The sequence below is a fragment of the Notothenia coriiceps genome, unplaced genomic scaffold (assembly GCF_000735185.1).
Source record: "Notothenia coriiceps isolate Sejong01 unplaced genomic scaffold, NC01 NC01_scaffold00017851, whole genome shotgun sequence".
NCBI classification, from domain to species: domain Eukaryota; kingdom Metazoa; phylum Chordata; class Actinopteri; order Perciformes; family Nototheniidae; genus Notothenia; species Notothenia coriiceps.
Genome location: NW_011350552.1, coordinates 253,531 through 267,639, shown reverse-complemented (window position 1 = coordinate 267,639; position 14,109 = coordinate 253,531). Strand labels below are relative to the sequence as shown.

At 41.5% G+C, this 14,109-nt stretch overlaps 1 protein-coding gene across 1 annotated transcript in view; it reads right to left on the bottom strand.

Annotated features, from left to right (window-relative positions):
• Nucleotides 1-14,109, bottom strand: part of LOC104950591 (ryanodine receptor 3-like) — a 50,617-nt gene that overhangs the window by 7,412 nt on the left and 29,096 nt on the right. The window contains exons 13-18 of the mRNA XM_010777124.1: nt 12,252-12,338; nt 11,643-11,869; nt 10,309-11,116; nt 8,864-9,064; nt 7,434-7,536; nt 6,748-6,879 (exon numbers count right to left, since the gene is read on the bottom strand). Coding sequence (XP_010775426.1) covers nt 6,748-6,879; nt 7,434-7,536; nt 8,864-9,064; nt 10,309-11,116; nt 11,643-11,869; nt 12,252-12,338 — 1,558 coding nt within the window. The remainder of the gene's footprint in view (nt 1-6,747; nt 6,880-7,433; nt 7,537-8,863; nt 9,065-10,308; nt 11,117-11,642; nt 11,870-12,251; nt 12,339-14,109) is intronic.

Genomic DNA, 14,109 nt, shown 5'->3' with positions numbered 1-14,109 from the left:
ACACGTTTCAAAATTGTGCTGAAGTAACAACATACTGATACCGGTTAGTAAAAACCATGAATTAATGCTTTGACAAGTCTGCAGACAGACGGCAGGTGAAAACCTTTTAAAATGCGTGTTNAGGCTAAGGACAAGAGGTGGGTTTTAAGACGGGATTTAAAAGCAGACAGTGTTGGAGCCTGTCTAATTAGCAAGGGCAGGTCGTTCCACAGTTTAGGGGGCCCCTAAACTGTGGAACGACCTGCCCTTGCTAATTAGACAGGCTCCAACACTGTCTGCTTTTAAATCCCGTCTTAAAACCCACCTCTTGTCCTTAGCCTTCGGAAACAAGTAGATTGTTGCTTTTATTTGCTTTCAGTGGTCTATTGTTTTTATTATATGGCTGTTATTTATTTTTTAATTATTACGTTTATTCTGGTTTGTTTTGTGTTTGTATCTTGAATTTTAAATCTATTTATATTATGTTGTGTGAACTTATCTCTCTGTACAGCACTTTGGTCTGAAGGTTTTAAAGTGCTATATAAATAAAGTTGGATTGGATTGGATTGGATAGAGTCAAATGTTTGCACAGAGCGAAATATCTTTGTGTTGCGCCATAAATCAGAAAATACTGCATTAAAAAAGTAATTTCCTGCATTTTTCTACTGATAAAGTGTGTTATAAATAATGTACAGGCTTTCAGATTGCTGTAGTTCACTAAACAGAGACATTAACGACATGTTTGGTGTTGAAAATGTCAGAAAAAGTGAAAGAATGGGAGATAAATATCCCCAAATCTCAAAATGGTATTATACCTGTATCTTTAGTGTGTTTGTGGTCCTCTTTCAGTTGAGACACTGTAGGTGAAGGATGCTTCAGGAAAAGACCAAACTCTGGATGTCTTTCAGTCGCCAACATGTGTTTTCGAGACACTGATATTAACGGGGAAATCCTGCAGGACTCAAATGCCTCGTCTCTGTTCCCTAAACTCATTTGGGAGTGATTACCCATCAGCCCCGGGGGTGCAGAGGAAAGGCAGCGTTACCCCCGGTCTGCACGTTGTTTCTCTTTCAGAAACACGGAGGACTGTTTGTATGATGAGATCACAGACACGCTGCAAACGGCGTCCGCCAAAAGTCGAGTCCAGTGTCTATGGAGTGTCATTTTTATTTGTTATAGTTTGGGAAGATTGAAAATCGGTAGGGAAAGCCAGCTAAGTCGGTAGGCGGTAGAAACATGTAAAAAGCGGTAGACTACCGCCCAAATCGGTAGGGTTGGCAGGTATGCTACCTGTAAGTATTCATTGTTGTTTGTGTGTTTATGATGTTTAAAACAAACAAGGTATCTACACGACTGTTTAAATAGGTAAACGTTTTTCCGGCTACTACGTTGGGATCGCGGAGAAATGCTCTCCGCAGACACATTCTCACAGCGTTATAAACCTTTTTCTTTCTCAATATCAAGCCACACTTATTGCTTTTACTTCGGGTATGAGTGTTTGTGTGTGCTCAGGATGAGTTTCGCTTGTTCTCACTGTATCGCCGACACGGAAGCCTGTCTGCTCCTCGCACCAACAAGCAGCAACAAGTCTCTCACGTCGCGACCAATCAGAGCACACAGTGAGGAAGGGGCAGGAGCTCCAACAAGCCGTTTAGGACAGAGAGTGAATACCGGTGAATACACATACTTTACAGATATGCTGTATGAGAAACCAATGTGAGTTTGGAAAATTGCACAGTATAAATCTATTTTAGTATACCTCAACAAATGGAATTATGATCAGTAGAAATGGCCATGACATGGGATCTTTAAAACATTCAGCACAGAGATGCTGCGCTTGGAATGTCAATAAAAGCAACTTGGTTTAGCTAATAGTTGTAGTGATTAGAAGCTGGTTTTTCAGTATCACAAAAATACATAATTTACATTTCCGATAAATGGCAGGGAATGTCATTGTGACTGATATAAGGTAAATCCCTAACACTAACATAATAAGCTGAAAGATTCTAAATTGTGTTGAAGAGCTGAGTTAACTGCGGAGCTTGATAATAATTCTCTGTGGGTTCATCAAAACAGATTAGCGCTCTCTCATTACACACAGTCATCTGATCAATTGTTTGAACGGATATAGGGATTAAAACATCTTACATTTTGCGATTTAAAAAGGGGAATATAGATTAACACAATACAGGCTCTTTTTAAACAGTAAAATTAGATAGCCTTTAAAATAGCATAGTAACGTAGCATAGCATGCTGTATTGTCTTGTAATTTTTACTGCGTATCATTGGATTTAAGAGGAAAATATCCTATAACCTTCCTTTCATTAACCGAGGTGACACCACGGCACCTCTGCCTAAAACACACCGCCGTTTAAACAAACACACACACACACTCAACACAAAGCTCTTTTACACAAATGTTGAAAGGGCCTCCACTTGACTGGGTGCTACCTTTTCTACACAAGCCATTTTTGAGTGCTAAAACTCAACTCAAAGGCTGACTTCCCAAATTGGCTCTGTGATGCAAATAAGACCTTGAGCACAGAAAAAAAATAGACAGACAGCTCCTTCAAAGCCTTTCAAGTGGCTTGAGTCGAGCTAATAGGACTGCACGCGTGTATCAGCTACCTCTACGAGCCCCCCCGCTTCTGAGGGAGAGGTAATCAGCTGTGTTTGCGAGCTCATTCATGAAAAGGCCCATTTCCAGCGAAGCGGAGAGGAAGGCGGCCCTGTTATGCAACAAATAGGGAGGGAAGTGGTATTAATAGTTCTGTGTAGTATGATATTCTGCCTCTGTGGTCAAACTGAGACGTCTGTTTGGACAGCTCGTATGTAGGTTACCCTTAAGGCTTCATTAAATCTGGATCAATAGGGTGTGTGGGTGAGGGTGCGCACATATATTTGTGAGTCTTTTCTTAAAGGACAAAAATCATCAGTTTAGCACAAAGAACCATAAAGATGGAGCCATTTATGTGCAATTGATTTCCTTAAAAGTATTGCAATTAGGTAATTGTGTTTTTAAGACCCCTGTGTCTGTGAAGCTGATTGGATCTGTCGGACTATTTGACACAAGACTGTCAATCACTGTGTGTGTGTGTGTGTGTGTGTGTGTGTGTGTGTGTGTGTGTGTGTGTGTGTGTGTGTGTGTGTGTGTGTGTGTGTGTGTGTGTGTGTGTGTGTGTGTGTGTGTGTGTGTGTGTGTGTGTGTGTGTGTGCAAAACCAATCCCGTCGGCGATGGGTGTCACAGCAGGTGCCAGCTTGGTCCAAAATGAGAAGCCACATTTCTTCCCCCCAGCCACTTCACCACACCCACCTCCGGTTCTGTCACACCATCAAACATGCTCGCTCGTTCCGTCTCGGCCTGTTTTATTCCCCCCGAGCACTTTGCCCTCACTACACCTCAACTAACAAATCAGACTTGTGTTACATTGATGGAAGCCAGCATTTATTTTATGGCATAAGAGTTCACACAGATCCCTATGCTCCCACAACACACATTTCTTCAAGGCAAGCCATCATGTCTGAGCATTAAATGCTTCTGGTGGATAAACCATTCATCAGAGGAGGAAAATTACTTCTGCACCCCTCTTACTTCATCTCTATGAAATAATGGCCAATACGACGGCGCCTTTTGTATCTCCAGGGTCTCACTGTGCAAGAGGAGGAGTTATAGCTGTAGTATCAGCACAGAATATATCATGTCATTCCTAATCTGGCCATTCTACTGCCTCCTGGCTAACCATTTTCTTACATGAGATTTAATTTTCAATATGAGCCCATCATGGGCTACTTACATTCCTACCAACAAAGAAAAACGCATCCAGTTTCAAGAAAATGTATAAACCACATGTATACCAAACAAACCATTCATTTAATAAAACTATCCCCATCATCCTCAGCTGTACTGTCTTTGGTGCTTGCTAGCTTAAAATGTGGCACATGTTAAACTAAGATGGTGAAAATGGTTAACATTGCTAATCATGTTGGCATTGTCAACCTGAGCATGCTAATGTTAGCATTTAGCTCAGAACAGCCTCACAGAGCAGTTTAACCAAATGTCCCAAGCAATGAATATTGTTGATACTAACATTGTACAACACTGGCAAGGGCTATCTTTGCTCAATAAATTGCAAATGAGTGAAAGGAGACAGAAACTGCAAATGCCGTTTGAATGCAATCCTCGCTGCAAGAGGGCATTGGTTTAAAGGAGTAGGCTAAATCATCACTATACTGTAAAATGCAGTGGGAGACTTCAACATATTGAACCAGGAAAAAATATACATTGCTGTGAGAAAAAAAAACCCTTGATAGGTCTCATTAAAGGTGAGGTAGGTAATTTTGGAGAAACCAGCTTGAATGCGCTAGAATTTGAAAATACACAACGGAAAAAATCTGCCACTTCCTTACAGAGCCCCTCCTCCAACACACACATGACCAATGAGGGCACGAGATAAGTTTGTGCACAGATGGAAGGCTGACAGGCAGGTAGGCCATCCAGTTACTTTAGCCGGGCCGGCTAAAATGATTGGTCGTGCTTTTTACAGTAATACGGCTTCCACAGATGAAATTTTTTTATGGATTTTTAAGATATTCATAATTGCTATCTGGATGTTAAGAGCATTCCATGGAATGTAACAAAATGTGTATCTCGAGCCGGTTTCTCAAACTTACCTACCCCACCTTTAATGTTATATTAAGAGGATATTAAGCTGGGTAGCAACCTGGCCACATAGATTTGCTCCCGTTTGCAGAGAGTCTTTTTGGAAGCATGTCGAATATGAATCAAAAAGCCAAACAGTACCTGTTAATCTACAATGCAACTGAACGGAAAAGGGAAAAAAGGTAAGGCCTTTAAATCAAGCTTTAACACTTACTATACATGATATAAATTAACAACATCAAACAAAGAAAAACAACACTTTAAGCAGTAAGACAATCGGTCTGCTCTAAATTATTCCACTCCCTCTCTTTGTTTTCTGACGCCTCCAGCTGTTGCAGCCGTCACCACACACCAGCCTTCTTATCAATCAGCCGGCACAGAACAGCCTGCAGAGACCACCACCACCCAAAGCACTCTTTAAAAGAAAAATACACACTCCTCTATTTTCATCCAGCTTGCTCCTGGGAGATCAGTGTGGTGGTCTTATGTGCGCTACATCAGGGTCAAACCAAATCTCTGTTGGGAGATTGCCTTTCTGCATCAGGTAGCTGTTTCATCTCAATTAAAACTTCTTGTTGTTGGGATCATTTCCAAGAATAGACTTTGTATGGGGTTGTCCAGATTCTTAAAAATAACAAAATACCCGTTGTGTAACTCCCTATATGGGCAATTAAATGCAGACATATCTAGTTTATTGCCAGAACAGGGTCATTTTCAAGAAAGGTCATATTTTAGAGAGGAATTACTGGCATAAATAGAGACAGATGGTAATAAAATAAACTCAAACAGTGATGCTCAAATAACACATTGTCTTCCTCATTGAAGGCCAACAATACAAAATAAAATGCTTTTTCTACCTGTTAGGTAATCATTTGCAATCAGCTACTTGATTGGTGGTCCCTATCACACAGTGGTACTTGAGCTAGAAAATTGGATACAACTGGTTCTGCATTCAAACTATTGTGGCAGCCCGGATATTGAGTGCAGTGATTGAAAAGTTTTTTGTTCCTGTGTGTGTGCTCACAATTGTGTATTTGTTCGTATGTGTCTATCGGTTTAATCAGCTGAAGGATTTGGTTTTTAATCGTTTTTTCCTCTCATCGCTCCTCTTTCATCTCCGGGAGCGGCTGACGGAAGATGCTCTTCACTCTGAAGCCTCTCTTCCACCCAGCTCCATATTACCATAATGAAATTGAAAAGAAATTGAAATGGAAATGACTGCCACCCGGTGACTCAGTCCACATAACACCAGCAGACAAATAGAAGAAAGAGTGAGGGTGCTCGAGCTGCAATTCAGAGGTCCTGCTTTTAATTCTTGCCTCACTTCAAGTGAGGAACATTGACAGAGAGCTTGTGACCATAAACAAGCACAGTGTAGTGGAGTCGTGTAAATGGATTATGGGAGTAAGAGCTGGTGCTTTCACAGGAAAGTAAAAGAAAAGTAACAGATGTTGCACAAGTAGTCTACAAGCAACACTTTTTTCTTGACCAGTTTTAGCTATTTGGACTAGGAAATAACCATAATAATTCAATTTGTTTTGTATTGTTTGAAGCAGGGTTTTATAAGGAACTTATATATAATCATTGTATAACCTAGAATGTATACAGTGGTCGGCACTGTCCCAGTTTAGAGAAGCAGACAGGAGTAACGGCATGGAAACTAAGCATTGTACTGCTTTGAGAAACTGTATTTTAGAAACCTAAAAGAAAGGCCCACCTCAAAAGAAATCAATATAGGTATAAGACTTTTGCTATGTTTAGATAAGAATACGCTTTCTGACAGAGGACAAGCCGCTATCTATGCTCTCTTTAAAGCTACCAGACTACATTGACAAAAACCGGCATTTTTAGTACCTCATACAGCCCCACTAAAAACAATCCAATGTATGCCTTTAACTGCTTACTGAGCCCTGTTTCAGTATGTTGCTATGGTTACAATGCTACAATTGGAAGAAAACTTTCTCTAATATGAAATGAAATCAGCAATAAACTGTGAGCCATTGCATACATAAAAAACATTCATCTTCATCCTCCTCCTTCAGACCTGGGTACACTGATGCAGCATGAACATGATTGCACTTTTTTAAAGTAATAGAAATGTCCTCACATGGTGCAGCTTGCTGTTTCTCAGTGGGCTCCTCTGCCTTGTGAGACTGGCCTTTGATCTTGTTCACCAGCATCAGGAGGCGACCTGTGATCGATGTATCTTGCTCGTATTCGTCTTCCTCCATAGGGATTCCTGCACAACACAGACAACAATGCTATACACAGTACATGGAGCGTAAAGCGGAACAAATACCCCTGCTCTTCCTGTGGGGTTAACAGATATGTCATGTGTATGATGCATGGTAGTGATTGTATGGTATGTCCTTTTTCTTATCAATTTCAAGTTTTCTTTGAATGTGTTTTAGTTGCCATGGCAGGATGGGACTATATGGCATGATCGACACTAGACATTAGATTGGTTGTACTGTTGAGGTTAGGCAATTCAATTATTTATCAAAACATCAAGATGTCAGAGCCGTGTGAGAGGCATTGAACTATAGCTCTTGTGCCAGGAGACAGATGCAGAGGAAAAAGAAAGCAGAATGGCAGCTCAAGCAATCAATAGAGAAATCACTACATTTTCAATAATTCCAAATCTATTTTTGTCTATTTTAGCTTTCAATCCACGCTGCTAGTTCACGCTGCCTTTGGAAAATAACTGCAATAAATTAAACTGAAGCGATACAAGATAACGGCTTCAGGTTAATGCATGCAACATATTGAACATAATCAAGATCTGCATCTCACCACAGTGTAGCTGCAGCTGGTTGTGAAAATCATACAACTGCTCTTGGATGCCTGATGGACACGGACAGTCCTCGCCCATACTGAAGGTCAGCAGCATGTTGATCTAAGGAATGGACATAAAAAGCAGACATTCAGATACATAAACAATGCCTGGTGGTTAGGTTTTAAAATATATCTGAACATTATGTTATCTCATTCACAGCAGGAATAAAAAAACAGCTCAAGAGGCTAATTCTCCCTCAGCACTGACAGACCAAAGGTCACTATGACAGTCATTAAAGTAGCTGTGAAGCGCTCAAGTCCATCTCCAGCTGTGACCCCAAAGGGATGCTGAATGTGTGTGTGCTCACACTCACTGCAGCAATGACACCACAAAGAAGAAGGATGATTTTGCCTCGAGGCTTTTTGTTCAGCGCACACAAAAGAGAGTGCTTGCAACATTTTGGAGCGAGGAGCAGCTCACATTCACTCTTGGGGCCAAAGTGAGGCAATTTTTACAAAACTAAATCTAAAGGAAATCTTAAGGGTGGACATAAATTAGCCATGTATGTGGAAAATTACAGAAATGATGTAACAGCTCCGCCTGAATTATCCAGTTTCATGCATCATTTGAAGCAGTGAGCCTGCAGGCTTTCTTTGCGGTCAGTTATGATAGATTCATGTGAGCTTTGCTGTAAGATTCATCAGCTCTAAATCTCACGTTAACCTTCTGTGGCTGATTTTCCCCCAAAGGTCACATACTGTATGCATCAAAAAGGTCACATGGCAGACACGTGAGAGTCATCAGAATTACAGAAATTAAGTGAAATACACAGCATTAAGATGTAACAACAGTACAGTATGTGAAAAGAGGTCTTACAATACATCCCCACTCGTGTGGAGTGCCCGTCTATAGCAGTCTTACTTAATGGTAAACAAGTAGATAAAACATATTTCAGTTGAAAATCTTGAAAGTAATCTTGCTTTACATAAGAGAGTACAAATATTTTTACGACAGTGTGAGGTACAGTAAGTAGTTTGAATGTGGTTTCCCTTTGTCATTTGTTAGCATAGATGAATGGTTATGTCATCAGTACTCATACCCTAATAAAGAACAACAAAAACACACTAACATTTAAAAAATGTAAAAATAAAAGTAAATATAATAAAATGCAATAAATGATACACCGGGACACACAATACAGATTGAGTATGTCTTTAATTTCCTTAAAATTAATAAGCTTGCCATTTTAATATCCTGAGGTGGTGAAAACAGAGGTAGGTATTCACTTGCTGAGACACTGGGAATTGATGAACCACTTTTGGTATATCACAGACAATAAGATGGTGACTTGAAACTGAGTAAGTGTGTACATCTTTTCTAAATCAGTGTTTCTAACTATGTTCACATCCTCCCCAGCAGGCCTGTGGTGATTATGGCGTCCTCTCACCTGCTCTTGAGGCGGCGATCTAAACTCTTTGGTCTTCTTGGCGGTGACAGCAGCGGACATGTTGAGGGCCAGCATCAGCTCGTTGTAGCGAAACTTCTGGTTGTACTGAAGTTTGGAGACAAAGCTGTCGGAGAAAGACACGATGGCTTCGATGCGATGCTTCAGCTCGCAGTCGCAGAAATAGTGAAGCAGCTCACACATCTGGGGAGCAGACAAGGGGAGGAGACGGACAACAAATAACGTTTCATCACAATTGCGCTCCTAGATACAGCTGTTAGAAACAAGTCTGTTAGGAATACACACAAACAGCCATTTGGCGTTACACCCTCCCACTTATTAAAGGTCCCATGACATGGCCATTTCTACTGATCATAATTCCATTGTTGAGGTCTACTAGAATATATTTACATTGTTCAATGTTCCAAAGTCACATTGGTTTCTCATACAGCATTTCTGTATAGTATGTGTATTCACTCTCTGTCCTACACGCCTTGTTGGAGCTCCTGCCGCCCCCCCCTCCCTATGAGCCCACTGTGCTCTGATTGGTCAGCTCGGCCACTCTGTTCTGATGAGTCCACCACCGTTACAGCGGAACGTCAGTGATTATGTGTTACAATGGCGTTAGCAACCAGAAAATGACCCCAGTAATGACAAACAGATGAGAATGCTGCGTGGGGTCTGGGTGCCGTGTTGGCGGGACGTTGCGGGGCTTGCTGCTGCAGACAGTGTGAGCTGGATTACTGGGGTCGTTTCCTGGTTGCTGCGTGGGGTCTGCGAGAAAGTGAGACACCGCAAAACTCACCTGAACTCAGCCTGACACAAACTCACAGTGTCAGGCTGAGTTGCGCAGTGTATCGCTGTCTCAGGCTGAGTTCAGGCTGAGAAATCTGCGGAGCCGCAGCTGAGTCAAGATAAGGCTGAGTGAGTGTGTGTGTGTGTGTGTGAGGAGCTCCACGGATTGGTCCATTTGAACCTGGGCATGGTTACGTCACCATGCTCAGGAAGAAAAAAATGGAAAAAGAAATCTCCAATGAGGCGTTCCGGGACAGCATAGACAGGTCTTTTCTGTGTTAAGAGTTTTACTCGCTACAGGGTGTACTTTGAGGGTTTGTGACTCTGCAGACCGTTTACATGCAGAAAAAGCTACATAACACACAAGGGGACGGGTAATAACCGGAAAAGCATGACATGGGACCTTTAAAGAGACATTTAAGAGATCATTTGTTTCAAACAAGTCATTTCATATATGACTGAGTTGTGAATAGGTCTATTACAGTGGCGCGGTTATGGAGCATGTTATTGAAAGCGCATCTGTTTTAGTCTTGAATTTGAGTGAATTTGCACTTGTAGATGTTCATTGATTTGACATCTTTTGCTGATTTACCTCCAGCTGTTTACATGAAGGTTTAACACATTTCAGATGATTTTATTTGTGCTTTTATCACCTGTCGCTTGACGGGCTCAGGCAGCCTCTTCTCCAGCAGTCCTTTCATTGGCTGTTTGGCCTCTTTGGCGGCCTCCTCTTCTCCAGCTTCCACTGCCTTGTCTTCCGCCCCTTTCAGTCCTTCTTTGTCTGTGGCCCCCGTGCCCCCCTCCTCGCGTGTCTCTCTGAAAACATTGGGGTCGATGAGCAGCAAGATCTTATGGACGTCCTCGCTACCTAGCACGCCCATCGTCAGCAAGGTGCTGATGAGTTTCAGGATTGGCACAAACTGGTACTCCACCCCTCCTCCGGCAGGGTCTCTGATGTGGTGGCCGCCACCCTGAACGGCCTCCGTCAACATTGAAATGGATTTCTCCTTCAAAGCGTCCAGGGGGATTTGGGGGCTGTAGAGATGTTGTTCTCGTTTGGTGCTGATGAAACACGGCGGAGCAAAGTTTAGGCGGGGTTTAAGCGAGGTGCTGAGCCCCACCCCTGGCGGGAGGTGCTTTTTGGAAGCATTGGAGAAGAGGCGGATGGAGCGCGTCTCAGCCGTGACCGGGATGATGAACTCATCCTTCATCATGAGTCGTGCCTCCTTCGCTGTCTCCAGGTGGATGCTGATCAGGACGTTGTAGAAGCCTTCACGTAACATGCCGGATAGGTACTGGTTGTCGATAGTGTATAAGAGCTGTGATTGGTCCAGGTGGCTGCAGAGGGCGTGGGCCACACGGGTGTTGCCCAGAGCGCAGAGGGCACAGTAGAGCTTCAGGGTGTGGTAGTGGAACTTCCTCATGTCCTCCTGCTCAGACAGCTCCATGATGTCGACACACCTTTTAAACAGAAAATAAGTATGTTTAGAGGCTAGAAACTGTACTGTAGGTGTTTTTCACAGCACAGGATAATAATAATAAAGGCTTCTCAAAGGTTCCCTGTTGGGATGTTGATCTCAAGTTGTACTGTTTTTATATTACTTGTTTTATGAGAAAGCAAATGCGATGTTGCCATGGAATGGTTACCAAATCACTTTTTTTTATGTGAAATCAAGTGAAAGTGCACAGTTTATATTTTATGTCCATAAAGCTTAAACATTTTATGATAAAAAATATTACGGTAATTAAAATCATATAATATTATATGACTGTAGAATTAAAAAAGAAAATAAAAACTATTATTTTGCTTAACTTTCAGCACTTCAGATTTTTCTCAAATCTCAATAACAAAACATTGGTGCATGTCAGAATTGTGTGGGTTTTAAGAACACATTTTTCAGCGCAGTTAGTGAATGAGGATCAATGTCCGTGGAAGTCAAACTAAAACCCACTGAGTAGATTGCTCAAAAGCCCAAAATCCATGTACCTGTTTTCTTCAGGAATATGAACGGCCAACATCTGCAGGGGCTCCACACACTGGACCACCCAGCCGTGCCTCTCATTGACCCGGGCTGTTTCCACCTTGAGGAAGGTGTTGGGCATGCGGCTCCACAGCACAGAGCTGATGGTCTGCACATCTAAACGGGGCGGACATTGGGGCACCGGGTTCTTGTGTTCACTCTTAAAGATGGCGGATGACAAAGGCATGGCATTCTGAGGAGGGGCAAACAAACACAGAGGGATTAAAGCGATATTCCTGTTTGTCAAACAAGCGGAGTCACATAATATTTGTTCTCCTCCAATCAACTGACAAAAGAACACATCCGGTTGGAGATGCTCTTAGTATATTTGGTGCATGCTAATATACTAGCCTAGTGGACCTAGCTAGAGGGTGTGTAGCTGCATAATCATGTGTGTGGGCTGCATAGAGTGAGATAGCATAGGGTTTAAGGAACAGGAGCATACTGTGGCCGGTAAAAATTGCATTTCCTGAACCTATACTGCATTTGTAGGATTTAGGATTCCTTCATTGTGCATTGATGTGGTATTGCAGATATCTTAAAGTTGTTGAAAATGAAAATTGAGGGGACTCCACCTTTATTTTAGACAGCTCAAACTGGAAGAGGTTAGGGCTGGTGGGTCGCACAAACACAGCGGGAAAAAGTTTGGTGTTTGGTTCCACCTGGAGCAGAGAAAAGAGAAGGATGTTAATAAAAAGGTCCAAACAGGAAGTAAACAGTAAAAGCTTAAGAAGCAGCATGACTTGCGGAAAGGAGCTTAATGATGCGTCATGAAATGTATGTGTGCATGAATGTCGGAGAGTGTCGGCTGACAGGATGACTCAGCGCCGGGTATAGCCTCACAGAGTTTTTGTGATGAAGAACATAAGAAGATTATACCCTTCAAAAGGTTTTTTAAGATTTACAATTTCTGAAGTGAACAATACAGAAGTCACAGTTCTGTTAGGAAATTATACAAAGACAGAAGGTGAGTTAATCTCAAGGGCAGACTGATAGAAGGTAGAGTAGATGGACAATTTAATGAATAGAGTGGACAGGCAAAATCACAAGTAAGATTTAAAGTTACATATTTCTGCAGCAGCACTGTTCTGTCTTACCTAAGTTTTTAAAACATACAAACAAAAAAGTCCAAGATCTTAAAAAGTGTTCTGTTGAGAGCTTCTCATTTACATTATTGAAAACAATAAAAAAAAATTAAAATAATATTTGTAAAACTGCACCCTGTTCAGCACCCGAAGATGAAAGGTAACTAAGCACAAGTATAGTAGCTACTTACAGTAGGTACCTCTACTTTACTATAGTGTTGCCATTTGTGCTACTTCATACTTATTCCCCACTAAATGTCTGAGGCAAATACTTTTATTTGAAAACTTCAGTTACTTTGTACGACGGAGTATTAGGGCCACACTTAGAAAAATAATAAAGTCGTAATAATACGAGAATAAAGTCATAGTTACGAGAATAAAGTCGCAACATTACGAGAATAAAGTCGGAATATTACGAGAATAAAGTCGTAATGTTACGAGAATAAAGTAATAATAACAAGATTAAAGTCGTAGTTTCATAAGTGACTTGAGAAGCGGACTTGGAGGAGATTGTCTCCTTCCTGCACGAGGAAATGGCTGGTTCTGGCCGACTACATTACGCTTTTATCCAAAGCGACTTACAATAAGTGCGTTCGACCAACAAAATACAAACTTGAAGAAAACAGAATCATATAAGTACATCAGGTTTCATAGAGCTAACACATTTCAAGTGCTACTCAACTGGCTTTAGATTTGAGATAAGCCAGTCCTTTATTAGCATATAAGTGCTTTGTTAGTAATAAATGTAAGTAGTAGTGAATGAATGTGTATTAAGAAGAGAAAATAAAGTAAAAAACGCTTTGAAAAGCGTCAGAATATTTTAATTGCCAACGTTTGAACTAAAACCATACTTCACCAATAATGTATAAAATATGTGGAACATGTTGAAGTCAGTATGAAGTCTCCAGAAAAAAATAGGCTGAGACAGTCTGTTAAACTCCACTCTGTATGTTTGCGTTTGAGCTGACGACGTTATCAAACACCTGTGTGTGAGCCCAGAGATCAAAGGTTTCCATGGAGATGTGCTGTGAAAGGAGAGCCTTTCCATTGTTCTGAATGACAAATAAACCTCGTACATTTCTAACTATAGTTTGAAAACCGTAGCAGCTATTGGTAAAATGTCATCGCATGGAGCATGTCAGGACCCTGTGGAGCGTCTGAGTGTGCTTTTTGTGTACTTTCGGGTCAATAAGGTGGCATCTTTTGGCAGATTTACTAAAAGTGTGCAGCTGCTGCTCTGAGGAAAGATCAGGCTGAATTTACAATGGGCCTTAATGCAGACATTTTGAAAGTTTTTGTCACTTCATGCCCTCAAGAGGCATTTTGCTTAATTCATTTGCCATCCATT